We start from the raw sequence: 14,594 nt of genomic DNA on the forward strand, positions 1-14,594 counted from the left end.
CTCAAAACTAATCCCACAGGCACGCACTTACCTCAAACTCTGTTAGATTGACAAACTCCGCCAGACTGCCTTGTTTCCAAGGGGGTACAGCAGCCCAAACCTGGTGCACATCATATGACTTTCACATCACTGTACCTTTAAATATCAATAATCAGTTGATCCTGAGAGTTCATTAGTCATCTATTGAGGTAATTCTACAACAATGTAACCAGATTACAGAGAGAACATTTGCACATAATTGTATTGTACGTTCACTTGACATGGAATCCTCATTAGTGAATTAGTCTCTGCACAGCGATGCTAATGTTAGAATCTCGGCACAAAATGATGTTAGTTTGAAATTGTAGATTATGGATGCATGGAATACCACCATCAAATTTGATACTTTTTTTTTTAAACCAAATCTCCATTCTTATTCATTCTTCTTCTTTAAAAGTAATACATATCACCATACCATTTTTTCAACAATATTTACCAGTCATTTTCTCATGTTTTGGGAAAATAAAAATTAAAAAAAGAACACTTTTTTTGCAGAACATACAGGTAGTTTAATTGGACCCTTTTCCTTTTGCTGATTTGTTGACATCTGGTTTGGTTTTTGTGTTACAATACCAAACAAAAAAGTGTATTGTAAATACTGTATTTTTTCCCTTGCTTTATAAAAATGATATAGAATGTGATGAATGCACTCCACGTATATTAGTGATTTTTGACGACACTTTTTTCTGCCTCTTCACTCACAGTCAACCGGGACATTCTCCATCTCCCTGTGACCCACACACAAATAAGTGGTACAGTATAGAACGCAATCCAGCATCCCAACTTGATTTTGTTCAAGCAAAAAATTTCTACTTTATATTGTATGACTCATGCACCCTTGCATCAAAGTCAAGAATATTTGTAAACACCAAGTGGGACCTCCTGCCTACCTCATCTCCTGGAAAAAAGTGTTCAACCTCCGATCCACACTCCACCACAACACCAGACACATCTCGGCCCAGGATCAGTGGAAAAGTACTATCATTGTCCATTGCAGATAATGGATCTCTTCGTAACTTGAGCAGCTTAGATCCATACCCTCCTGAAATTAAGAGATGGTTACAAAAAAATCAGATCGCTGTCTACACGTTGTTCTCTTACCTCTCATGGACACATCCAAAGGGTTGAGACTGGCAGCGTGCACTTTGATCATCACCTGGCTAGACGAGGTGATGGTGGGAACTGGGATGTCTTCAGAGTACCTGAGCACCTCGTTAGTACCAAACTGATCGATGACCCAGGCGGACATGCGGTTCTGGGCTCGCCAAGCCGAAGTGCTGACATGTTTTTGGAAGCACCGTCCAACCCCGGCGACTCGCGTTTGGGTCGAACTTGCAGCTCTCAGTCTGAATGAATAAAGAAGTCTGGCGCATGCCATTGCTAAGGAAAGAAACTTTAAAAACGTCTTTCAGCTGACATTGCCAACAAGGTCGGTTTTTGACACATAGAGCTGCGGAGATTGAAGACGCGAGCTAGTTTGCCTACGAAGCGAGAAACAACTTCAAGACCGTTGCATATCGCCGAAATGAATCGGGTATAACCCAATTCCGTGTACGAGTGTTCTAGTTTGCTGTAGCGGGAGCAGAAGTGGTCAAAACAAACGCTGTAAACCGAGAGCTTGCTAGCTAGGTGGCTAACAAAATGTTCACCTTTCACCTCCCAACAGCAGCGAATCACATTTCTCGATGCTAGTTTTCAGACCAATGGGGTCGCAAAAATGGCTTGACGTCACCAAAACGAGGTACGCTGAAGTTTCTTGTTTTATTATATGTATTTTTATTTATGTATTTATCTTAGTTATTTCGTTTCTGCGTGGTGTTTTTGTATGCGGCGTTCAATTTTGGTTAAACAAACGTTTAAAATTATAATGTTTAAAAAAAATGTAGAACGTACCCATGTGAAACTAAACAGTGAACAGTGCTCTCGATAGTTTTTTTTTTATATAAAATAAATTTATAAGCTAAATTTATCGGTTTATATTCCAACCAATAAAGTCGCGATTTATACAACGTCGTCACCACAACCGGCTATATGCTAAACACCACATTACATTCAAGCAAAATAAGTACATTAAGTATTGCAAATGAAGTAAACGCAGTAAACTACTAACGTGCACAATATCCTCAATTTTTAGAAAATAAACTACAAACAATTACATAAAATGGAATGGAAGATTACAATGCAATATTCACTTCAATCATGTAAAATCATGTAACATCCTAAATCACGCACTGCCAAAAAAAAAAATAATAAAAAGTGAAAAAGTGCAGAGGGCGCTGATTGACCAATCATCTGTTTATACTAATGAGTTGAATCAGCAAGAAACTAGGCAACACACAGTGCTGTCATTATGATCACAGCTCCCAGGAGGAAAAAGGACACACTGGAAACAGGGTGCTTTGTCTGCACAGGCTCATTACAGTGGGCCTGCCTAATGAATTATTCCCCCTGACTGATGTCCACATGAATAGAATCCTGCTTTACTGATAGTGCCAGGCTAAAATAAGCTCCTGGGCAGGTTGGGGCATTAACCCTATATATGGGCATTAGGAACCAAGTAAAACATGATATAGCATTTTTGCTACCCACATGCGCCATAAGGAGATTACACAGGAAATGCTGTTTTGTTTCGTTTTTTTTTTTAGTTCTCATATCGCATATGCAGTCTTCTATGATGAGAACAACTACAGTACTATAAAAGTACTTTTGCACAACTTATTTTTCCCTGTTTCACATTAGATGTGAAAATGAGCCAGATTCATTATACAAATGTCAGTGCCTGCTGCTGGAGTGGAGGACGGAGCAGAGGGGGGGTGACGGGCAGGTGGGCAGTGACTCAAGCTGCAAATGAGATAAGACCATTTTAGCACAACTTTGAGCACAGTGTTCTGATTAAATTACTGTTATTGGATTTACAGTATTTCATGCAGAATATTAAAAAGGTGCTCTCCTTCAAAGTGTGAGGCCCTTGCAAATTCAAAGGGAAAGATTACCGAAATGCTTTTTTGTTTTACAATAGTATGTTATATACAGTAGAGCACAGTAATCTTAACACTGTATTGTAATTTAATATAGTGTATATGAATTAAATAGCAAAAGTCATCTATTTTGCTGAGCTAGCTTCTGAAGTTGCTGACTAGAATACACAGGATAGCATTAGAAATGTACTGGTAGTTCCAACGTTTATTAAGTATTTTTTCATCCAAAAAGGCTTTGTGCTCATGAAGTGTTACTTGGCTGAAAAACAAAAAAATTCACAGAGAGAATCACTGGGCCACACAATTAGCAACTGCCATGAAAAATAGCAAATAACAAGAGTAAAAAATAAGGACAGGGGATTTTAAAGTGTAATTGCAATAAAATAAGAACTTTCAAAATGTTTTTCTTTTTTTTATGTTTCAGACACTTTGATGCACTTTTTTTTCAGTTTTAAACTAAGCTGTAACCTGTATAAACGCTGTAAAAAATGAACAGTGTCGAAAGCTTACTATCTTGCTTTTTTCTTTTGTAATATTAAAAAGGATACAGGTATACTCATACATTTTTTATGTAGCATAATCTTATTTATACTGTAGTGAGCAAGTGAGCACGTTAAGTGGGGGGGGGTGTTCTTTCCTGGGGGGGGCTTGGCAAAAAATCTAAATAATATAAAAAAAAAAAAATATATATATATATATATATATATATATATATATATATATATATATATATATGAAAGAAGTACTGACTTAAAAAAAATATGTCTTTGGGATTGAATGAGTTAAAGGTAAGGAAAGGCAAGTATACAAAATAAAATGCAGGACTAAGGGAAGGAAAGAAGGGAGGGACAAAGGAAGGATAGTCAGGAAGAAAGAATAAAAAAAAGTGCGTATGAGTAAAAAAGGAAGTACCGAGGCAGAAAAACAACTTAAAGCATGTTGTAATCGTCTGGTTTTACTGACAGCCGAGTGGTGTTAAGATGCCCCCCAAAAAAGGAAGAAATAAAAAAAAACCTTGCGCATCGAGCAGATGGTGCTGCAGACTCTCCTCTCACGCAATATTCAACAGTCATTGTGGCCAGGATTATTCATGTACATTGTAGGGTCCTGTCTTCTCATGTGGCTTTCTTTCAGCACTTCCTCATGCAAGCGGCGGCTGTTGCCATGCAGCAAACAGGTGCCCGAGCACAGCATCAGGTGTCCTTCCTAAAGGTTACAGAGGGATGGGAAGATTCTGAGAAAGCGGGGGCCAAGGAGGGTGTCCTACTTATCCACTCACTCTCCGAGGTCCCTTTCGTCATTTGGTTGCCACGGACAGCAAGGGGGACATCGTTGCTCTAAATCTGGGATCCAACCTGATTTGCTTATGAAATCAGGTTAGCTCTTTGAGCTCGCTCCCGTCGTGTTAAGCAGGCCAAACAAAACCCACAAAAGGGACAGCGTCAATGGTGGCAAAGTCAATATTCATTAAATATTTCCATGAAACCCTTGCTGCGGTGTTTGTGTTTGATATTGACAAGAGGAAGGTGGTCAAAAAAAATAAAACATAAAAGGGGTGTTTATGCGGCGGCTTTACAAGGCTCGTGTCTTTCCTTTGTTTGGTTCCCATGGCGACCCCAGAGTGGAATCCCTGAAAGTGAAGCTGGCAAATGAGCAAACTAATTGCAGTCTGATTGTCGAGCCGCTTGTGATTAGTGAAACCAACTAAACAACTTATTGGCGCTGATCCACTTAAGCTGCCGGTTGGTACAGCAACCCGCCGGAGCCAAAAAGGAAGTACGAATGACCAGCTGGCAGGAAATCCATTTCAAATGGCCTTACCCTCTCCTCACCTCGAGTTTGATATTATAATAATCCTGAATACTGAGAATATTATTACGTTTCAACACCCCACTTTTCCACCAACAACCGTCAAAAATGTTCAATGAGAAATGAAAAAAAGGAACCGATAGATGGTGTGTTGGAGCTCATTTTAAAATTAATAAGAAACATCATTTAACCATGAAATAAATGGGGAAGTGGTGGTTTTTTTTGAAGGAGAAGAAGAAGCAGGGTGACCGGAAGGAAGCTACAATAATAATACATATGACATTCAGTTATTTTTACTGCAAAAACATGTTGCGCCGATTGTGACGTCTACGCAAAGGTTTTCATAATCCTATCTTTATTTATGTTTGTAGCAATTTTAAAGACCAGTAAGTTTGTCTCAAAGGCTTAATAGATGCATTCAAAAGCAAGCTAATGTAGTTGCTATGTTTACCATGGGATGGCGTCCTTGCAAATGTGTGATTTATTTAGTTTGCAAGGATTTCAATGTATGTAAATGGTCACAGTCAAACTGTAGGTAAAGCTCACAGGGGCGTGAAGGCATTTGAAAGAATTTGGGTCTGCTGAAGCGCACATTTAAATAGCTTCGCTTACTTTTATGACAAACTCAGCACGTAACACCGACCAAGGCACTAACCTAGCCTGCTTAAAGAATGAAGGCCTTGGCTGATTTCACATCAGTCTACTTGAGACCATAAAATCAATCAGTGGTCTCAATCTACAATACACAAAATGATCTGGAGTACATCAGTTCCCATATGTTCCAATTATTTCACTCTTAATTTGAAAAGAAGCGTTGGACTCCTGTCACCGTCGCCGAACATACGTACATAGATTTGGATGTGGCCATTTAATTTGTTTTAAAGTGTAATAAAAGGAGTATTAAAAAGAACTAAATCAGATATTTTTATACCTGCAAAAACCTTATTAAAATCTCACACGTCCCTTGAAGTAGCCCCAGGCGTTCTCATCCCGATATTTGACAACCGATAAATTAGACTGAATCAAAAGTCTCAACTGGTTACCGTTCATTAAATAGTTTGTGAATGAAGGGCATGCACGATGCCCATTGAGGCGTTCAGTGTAGGCATATGTGAGTATGTCACAAGCAAAACAGCAGTGGGAAACCGCAGCTTTGTGGTCGCCTTTGGGCTTGCAGCACTTATCCTGTAAAGTGTACATTTCAAAACCACTATTCAGCCGAGTCCCATTACTGAGATGTATTCGATTCTAAATGCATATATATATATGTATATATACATATGTACTCAAAAAATGGTTTTGGAGAGGAGCCAAGAGGATAAGCATGTAATCTTCCTTCTATGAAAAGGATAGAAGTTCATTTTCACGTGTCTATATGAAATGGAATAATTTTGTTACAGAGCATGCGAAATTAGACACTTACCTTTACATTTATGCGTAAGCTCAGACATGTGATACCGAAGCCTGAATAATTCACAAGTCTCATGAGCAAACTTGTACCTCAGTCTGCAGCCAAACTACTACAAATTGTATGAACGATGAATTTTGGTTTGAGGCATTATAATGGTAGATTTATCCACCATTAGAAATGAGAAATACTGGACTAATATTTGATGACGTCTTGACTTAAAATATAAAGCAAATACTGTAGATAAGTGCTCAGGGTTGTATATAACTTCAGGTATTGAGTATTTATATACTTTTGTGTGTTTAATTTAGTTTTCCTTGACACCCTTTCCAAGTTTTGTCGGTATTAGGGGACTAAATATTCCATGTGGACATGCACGGGACATTGTCTTTGCTACCTGGGAAACTACCTGAATAATTCATAGCGGCACTCAATGTTTAAAGGTTTTGAGGTATCACACATCCCGTCACGAGAGATGACCGTATGTTAGTCATAATGGTCAATGAGGACATAACATATGAAGTCACGTCAAGTGTGAGTCATCATAGCGGAAAAATAGCAGAACTCACAAGGAAACCAAAGTGATTGTCGCATTCAAAATGCATCTTGATATGAGATCATCTGAGAATGGTGTGCAGTGAAGTACTTCATGTGATTGTTGAAGCAATCGGTGCTTTAGTGGTCGACTCTAATTGAGCGAACATTTTGCGGACCAATATATGACATCCGATTTCAACTTGAGCTCAAACGACGTAATGTTTCTAAAGCAATGCTTGCTTGGTCTTAAGCTTCGATAAAACAACATAGTTTAACATTATATCATTATTTTTAATCAGTGAAGCACACCTATGAGTAGATAAGTAGAGTCTTTCTCCTTGGAACATTATTGACCATTTTTACGATACAGTATGGCCAATCAAGTCGTTTAACAAGTTTAAGACTCAAAATGGACTGATTTGCTAAAAATCTTGAACATTTTAGAAGCACAGTGAAGTCTGGTGTAAACGGAAGACACCGTTAAATAAACAGAACACCATTCCTAAAGTAAAACATGATGACGGCAGTGTGATGATCTATGGTTGCTTTGGTACTCCAGGCCCTGGACAACTTGCCCCCAAAACAAATCTAACAGTACAACTATGGAATTTTTTTTTTGTTCCAGAACAACACACAGCTAACAGTTGAAGTAGGATGTGTCCAGAAAAAGGATGTTTAATAGACAGAGAGTGTAGAGCAGAAGTGAAGAGTGCATAGAGGATTGACAGACAATAGGTTGTGATAATGAATCATGAGGCCGGCTTTACTGGTGCTGAGCCATTTCCGAGCAGCCACCACAGCATCCACTATTCCACGGCTGACTTTTTCAAACAGATTAACAGTCAGCTTCTACCAAGTTCTTTACTTCATTTTGATTAATGTCTGTCTATGCGTGGCAATGTGAAGAAACACACATCACACAAAAAAAAGTTTTCTTTCCTTAATCGCAGTAAAAACAAGCGTGAATACTGTGCACTATTAGTTACAAATTATTTTTGAATTATTTGAGGGTTTTTTTTTTTTTGCAAGAAGATCACAGTAACATCCCAGAGAAAAAAAATATCTGAAAAGCTATTTCACAATGATATTTGTTAATAGAAATCATGCAGTTATGTTTGTTATCATGACCTCAAATGGAATGCAGAAAAGTGCATTGTTCATTATTATATGACTTTTACTATATGACTTTTTTTTTTTTTAATGAGTTTTGTTGTAATTTATTCCCCGCCTTAGAGGTGAGCTTTTGATGAGCATCTTGATGTCCCGCAAACACGTTTGCAGAAATATTCGGTGAACTGACAGATCAAAAGTTAAAGTTTTTGAATATTTTGCAACTCTTTACATCTGACGTCAAGCTAAAAGAGCAAAAAAAAACAAAAAAACATACAATCAAGCCTAGATTTACACATGATGGTGACAGTGTGATGGTCTGGGGTCGCTTTGATACTTCAGGACCTGGGTGACTTACAGCAAATGGGTTATGCATCCGGACAACAACCTGAATCATAACAGCAATTTAACCTCTGAATAGCTTTAATAAACAAAACAAAAAAAACAAGAGCGTATAACATAACGTCATATTTCAACTACTGTATTCCACTTCATTCAGATCACACATTTATGTTAATCAGACATTCATGAACAACAGACATTTGCGTATCTGTTCAATTCAAACATGACTTTATCTGCTATTTTAGTCCTTTATAATCATATTTAACCTTGAGACTCAATAACAAAACAGATCTGTTTGTTCTGCGACACAATTAAATGGTATTAACATTGTACACTGACAAGGCACGCGCCTCTTTGTTTGGACTTTTGAGGGTGCAGTATGCACCTTGGCTCTGATCCAAAAGAGATCAGCGGTGGTATCAGGGAATGCCGAGTCCATCGCTGGCCTTACGGTCCACCAGCTGCCAGTCTAGACTGCCTGGCAGCCCCTTTAATGACAACCGAGACCATCCTAATAAAGCAGCTGTAGCGCCGTCATTATGTGAAAATAACTCAGACTAATTCAATAGCGCGGAGGGCTGTGACATTTGTGAATGGTTCCTCTAATTGGGAGAAATGGCAGAATCGTAGGCTGTCATCCGTCCGTTTTCGATACCGCCGATTTCTCACGAGCTAGCTCCGATTGTCAGAAAAATACGTGTAACATCATTAAGTGGGAAGCATAGGTCTTTTTCAACAATTTATTGTACACAATCCATAAATCAGACTAATACACGAGACATTTTCTTTTATACAAAATAGAAGCCGTAAAGGGGGAAACTCACATTAACCCCGCTCAAGAGGGTAATCATTTCCTGGGTCAGCCTGTGGGGGATATTTGTACAATGACTCTTAAAAAGGGACCAGGCCCACATTAGATGAAGTGCTACATACAGTATAGCTGACGTTTTTAATGTAAAGATGGCGGTGCCCAAATTGAAAATTTGGCTCATGTAGTAATTAAATACTACTCTTACACTTTAGAGCCGAAAGCCTTCGGGGTATTGATAGGCTAGTGGAGAATAAAAAGCGAGGCGCACAATTTTAACACGTGACATGTTAAGTGCAGCCCGTAGCGTCTCCACCGTTGCAATGGAAAAGGCCAATGAGAAGCCAGGTGCTTTTTTTTTTTTTTTTCACGCCATGCAAAAAGGGGTCCTGCACCCCTTACCGGAAGTCCCGCCCTCACCCTTCTTGATTATGAATTTTGCTTTCAAAATTATTCAAGAGAATAAAGATGTCCATTTGTTTTTGTTTTTTTGTTTGGTGCAGTGTTGTGATGACATGGGGGGGGGGGGCAGCCAGACTCGGAGGGTTCTTGGGAATCGAGCGCTTTCAAGAGAGGCTTTGCAGGAAAGATGCGGCCGCGATAAGGATGGGGAGAAGGGCGGAGGAAGAGGTGAGGGCGTGCAGTGAGAGGCCTGCTCCGGAGGGGGACGAGGTGGAGTTGGTCGAGCCGCTGTAAATGTCTGTGGCCATGGTGGGCGTGGTGCTGTTGGTGTAGTTCACAGTAGACCATGTGCTGGAGACTGTGCTGCTCTGGGAGACCACCTGTATGGAGAGGCCGGGATTCAGACAGTATATTCAATATGTGTATGTATATGCTCTCAATGTGAGTTGATACACACAGTGTGCAAGTAGGCATGAAAATATAAGTGTGTGTATATATATACATATATATTAGAGGGGTAACAAAGAAACGGCATGAAAAGCCATGTCATATCGAAACGGATATTTTAACTGAACCGTCCTTGAATGGTTTCGCACCCCACGCACAAAAAATTATATATGTCGTGAGTTCCGATACCGGCCTTATTTAAAGTTATCGGTACTTGCGACGGAAGCCATTATCATTATCGGAAGTGAGTGCTTCTGATTCTGGTATTGAGTTAGAAAAAAAATGTACATTAGGGGTGTAACCAATTATTTTGTTTGAATCATATCTAACTTATGTTGGTATTTATTAACGATAGGAAAGAATGTAACACACTGGATGTATAAAGCAACAAAAACTGTCGATATATCATATTGAATCAAATCCTTGAACGTTGAATTGAACTGAATAGTTTCACTTGAAAATGTAGCATGTTTTGGTTCAGTTACACATCAAACTGTCTCTTCTTGAAAAGATGCACAACCCTAATATATATGCAAATAAAACAAAGAAGAAAATATCATTATACAGTAAACGCAAATGAACTACAAATGACTACAAACAAAAATGAACTACAAACGCAAGTAAACTACAAATGAACATAACCGTTTGTGAAATGTGCCCCACCCAACTCTAAAGCTTAACGATTATTAGGAGTACATTCCAATTCAATTAAAATCCATTTCAAAATCTATTCCAGCAGATGTGAAAAAGGATTTTAGCTGATTAAAAAGCCTCCTCAACCATTTAGAACAATTACCCCGCATGCATGTCTCAGGTTTCTTTTGACACTCAAAGTAACTTAAGATGCTCTCGCCACATTTGCACTGGGCGGGTGTCGCACAGCATCCCGATCATCAAGTTTCGGATGTAAGGGTTGCACCATTAAATTAATCTCTAATAAACATCATTATGATCATAAATTATTATTATATAACTATTCGGAAATTCCTATAATTTAGGTTCTTATCCTTTCACAAGGTCGTCAAGTTACTACTATTCATCACATCCTTTTTTATCTTCAAGACTATTCCACATATATAAGATGACAGCAAAAAAAACTTAACATCACTCACATACAAACAGACAAATAAAAACAAAACAGTTATTTAATATAAATGCGAGCATACCTGTGTTGATAGACAAATGGCATAGAAGACAATCACTCCCAGGTGGACGATGGTCATTTTGCACATGTTGGACTTTGTTGGAAAAAAGAGGGCTGGGTGCAGGAGGTGATCAAATGATTTTGCCCTCCGTGGACCGATGTTCTTGCTTCCAATGGTGTCAGCTGTTTCCTAGCCACCTTTTTATACCGGGACTCAGCCTCAGTGACGTCACGGGAGTGGGAGGAGAGTATTGTGGACTACAATGACGTAAGCGCTTAATTGTACATGTTTGAAGACAATTGGGAAGTCAGCTGAGCATACAATTCTTTTTTTTTTTTTTTTTAACTTTTCCAAAGAACATCCATAGGCGCCAACGGGTCAATATGCCGTCATTTCGTTGCTATGGTGATTTGCAGGATGCTCGAAAAAAAAAATGAGTGATGACTGAGCTTTTCTGTTTATTCTTTCTTTGCAGCAATCAAAATGAATGAATTGATTTTAAAAACATTTAGTGTTTGACCTGTTGAGCAGCTCCGTACCGTGCCAATAAAAGCATGGCAACAGCGACATCTAGTGACGAGACTGCATTGAAAATATAAGGAGGTCCTCGTTTTACATCACGTCTTTTTTTGCATCACATGTCGAGTTGGCCTGACTTACGTCATCAAAAAAGCGCAAGAGGGTCAGTATTATTTAGCGTCCTTTTTTTTATTGAATTAGATTTCTAACCGAGAAGAGTCATTTCAGTGTGAAAATAAAACAACAACAACTGTTGAAAGTAAAACAACTGCAGTGAAAACAATAGTGATCAGAACAAAGTCTGAAATGTAGTGAAGTAGTATTCAATTGTAGTGTATTTTTACAAGTTTTTTATCTCCATTATCACTATGAATTTTATTCAGTATAATATTATTTATGAATGTATACGGTACCGGAATCAAAAGTTGAAAAACAGCCTCAAAGTCGGTGCATTAAATCACTTTTGATAGCACATTAGGTCGACATTGCCCTCTGCTGGTCATCACGTGTTACTGTAAGCCGCTCCTTACTACAGTGTGTTCATGCTGTGGGTTGGAGCCACAAGATGTTCCAGATCCTCCAAATTGAGAACGTAAACTCACTGCTATCATGTATCCGTGGACATTCTTTAACTCAATCCAGATGTTAGGGGGACTGAAACCTTAGCCCCTTTGGACAGCCCCGCGTCCCCTGTCATTTGTGTAATTGGATGGTTGAGGAAACAGTGCTTCACTGCCCCCCCCCCCCCCCCCCATCCCCCCTCCTCCTCCCCACCTCCTAGAAAGGACCATCGTTCCCTGCAGAGGCACCAGATGTGCGCTGTTATGGAGATGAGGAGAAAGAGGGGCCCTTTTGTGAGGCATCAGATAAGCCCCTGTTCCCAAAGCAGGGTCGGATCGAGTGTCATCAGCAGGTCTACGAGGAGGGCGAAACCCAAACCCTGCGCTCAGGGTCGAATTTCTGTTTACACGAGCGTGCTGCCCGGATTCCTCCAACCAGAGCAGACTGGGCAAGAGTGGAGACAGGGGAGAAAGCTCTCTTCTTCCTGTTCGTCTTGCCTTACTAAAGAGTACCCATAAAGGCTGTTTTTAAGTACATTTGAAATACAAATCCTGAGTGAACTTTTTTATTATTACTTATTTTGCAGTGACATCTATGAAGTGAAAAAGTTTGTTTTGTTTTTTTTTTCCCGTGGGAGAAAACGAAACCCAAATGATAGTCTGAAACGCTCTACTTTGGGGATATCCAAACAATGGCCCGGGGGCTATTTGTGGCCCGCAATTCATTTTCAAGTGGCCCATGCCATATACTAAAAATTACATTTACGACTAAGAAATTCATTTTATCCACAGTAGAGTTTCTAAATATGAAAATATAAAAACAAGCTGGTGATTGGTGATTAATGACAATATTTTTTTTATAATTATAATATTTTTTTTTACACACAAACATGGTGTACTTCACGTTCTGCTTTGTGAAAATGACCTTGAGGAACAGGCTTTGTGTTTGCCATGTGAAGTGTAGTTGCACATCCACAGCACCAGGTGGTGCAGTGGCACCTCAATGTCAAAGTCTGTGCTGCAAATATAAACTTTTTAAATTGCTGTTAACGACTTTTGTTCTGAATCATTACTGATAAATGTGATTAATAAAAGAATCAGCAATGTTCTATACCTTTTTCTTCAAGTTAAAATATTAAAGATATTGGTTCACCTGTGTTATTATTTCAGATTCATTTACATGAGTTGTTATTAATTGATTTCATTTTTTCCAGCATCGAACTGTTAAGGATATAAGGATTGACATATTTTGTTATATGGGCAGCTCGGTGGGGCATTGAATGGATTGATGGATGGATATTTTGTTATTTCAGGCAATTTTATGTACTTTTTTCCGTTTCAGACTAAGCTGTAACCTGTATGAGCCCTGTAAAAAGTCAAGTTAAGATTTTTTGAGTGTTGTCTTATATCGTTTTTATTTGTTTCAAGTTAAAAAGGATACAATTTCAGGTATTATACAATTTTAATATTTCACAATGTTTCTAGTCACAGCGGTGAGTGTTTTATTTTCAAATAAAAAATAATAATAATAATTGAGAATCGACTTAAAATCTCCAAGAATCACAGTTGGTGTCCAGTAACTCGCTCAATTGAGTACACCGATGTAACTAAAGGCACCGAAACGGACCCCTCCTTTATAAGACCTATTTCTGAGCACTAATGCAAAAATAACCAGGTAAAAATAATTCTGTCCAAGCAACACAACACTCTTCACACTCATGTTTATGTTACCGAATGCAACTCGATCATCCCCATCTTTTCCTCACTGACTGAGAAACACGATATGCACGAGTTCCCAGCCTGGCCTTTAACATCCAGAATAACCACGGCACAAATGTTTCTTTTCAAAACCTCCTGCATGCGTAAAGACGCATAGATCAAGACTCAACTTTTACGCATCTTGACCTTGTGGACGTTTCATGTGTTTTACACTGGACATGCTCTGATCAAAAGGATGCCAAGAGGAAAAAAGCCCCCCCTGGTATCATCTAACCCGTAGCGGCCTTCTCATCTCCTTCCTTATTTTAGGACAAGAGACAGTGTTTGTACTGTGTCCTCAGATAAAACACAGTCTTTGCATTCCTTATGAAATGTATCTGGTGAGATTTGGGAGTCAGGGGAGGCGGGGGCTAAGTGTTGGGTTACATCAAATCAGAAGCCCTCCCTCTTCCATCCTGGGAGCGTCAAAAAGTGTTGTTAGACAAGGAGCCGGACATTTAGCTTTCAAAATAAAAGCAAAACAAATATATAATGTACTAGCGGCAATTCTGAACACTTTAACATTGTAAACTATTTCAAAGGTAACCGTGAAAATATTGCGATCATTTTGGAGTCGGACATTCCACAGACTTAGAATACAGTATGTTTTTTTTTTTTATGTAGCTTTGAAAGCAAAACGCACAACTGTGAGGCAGGCATGCAAACCACTCACACTCCATGCTGTCCCATCATAAAAAAACGTTATATCCCATGCTATTTTTTAAGTTATAA

General features: G+C 38.9%; 1 protein-coding gene across 2 annotated transcripts in view; it reads right to left on the reverse strand.

The window, feature by feature from the left end:
- The window catches only part of LOC148406989 (NAD(P)H oxidoreductase RTN4IP1, mitochondrial-like), a 9,084-nt gene extending 7,380 nt beyond the window's left edge, over nucleotides 1-1,704 (reverse strand). Inside the window, exons 1-3 of one of the 2 annotated variants that reach the window (XM_088404062.1) lie at nucleotides 1,141-1,704; nucleotides 930-1,081; nucleotides 32-100 (exon numbers count right to left, since the gene is read on the reverse strand). In XM_088404062.1, coding sequence (XP_088260188.1) covers nucleotides 32-100; nucleotides 930-1,081; nucleotides 1,141-1,417 — 498 coding nt within the window. In that variant the 5' untranslated portion in view covers nucleotides 1,418-1,704. The remainder of the gene's footprint in view (nucleotides 1-31; nucleotides 101-929; nucleotides 1,082-1,140) is intronic. The other variant, XM_088404061.1, reaches the window with a different exon arrangement.
- Between the last annotated feature and the right edge of the window lie 12,890 nt (nucleotides 1,705-14,594).

This window comes from Hippichthys cyanospilos, chromosome 20, assembly GCF_059441005.1.
Source record: "Hippichthys cyanospilos isolate Australia breed blue-spotted pipefish chromosome 20, RoL_Hcya_1.0, whole genome shotgun sequence".
Classification (NCBI taxonomy): Eukaryota; Metazoa; Chordata; class Actinopteri; order Syngnathiformes; family Syngnathidae; genus Hippichthys; species Hippichthys cyanospilos.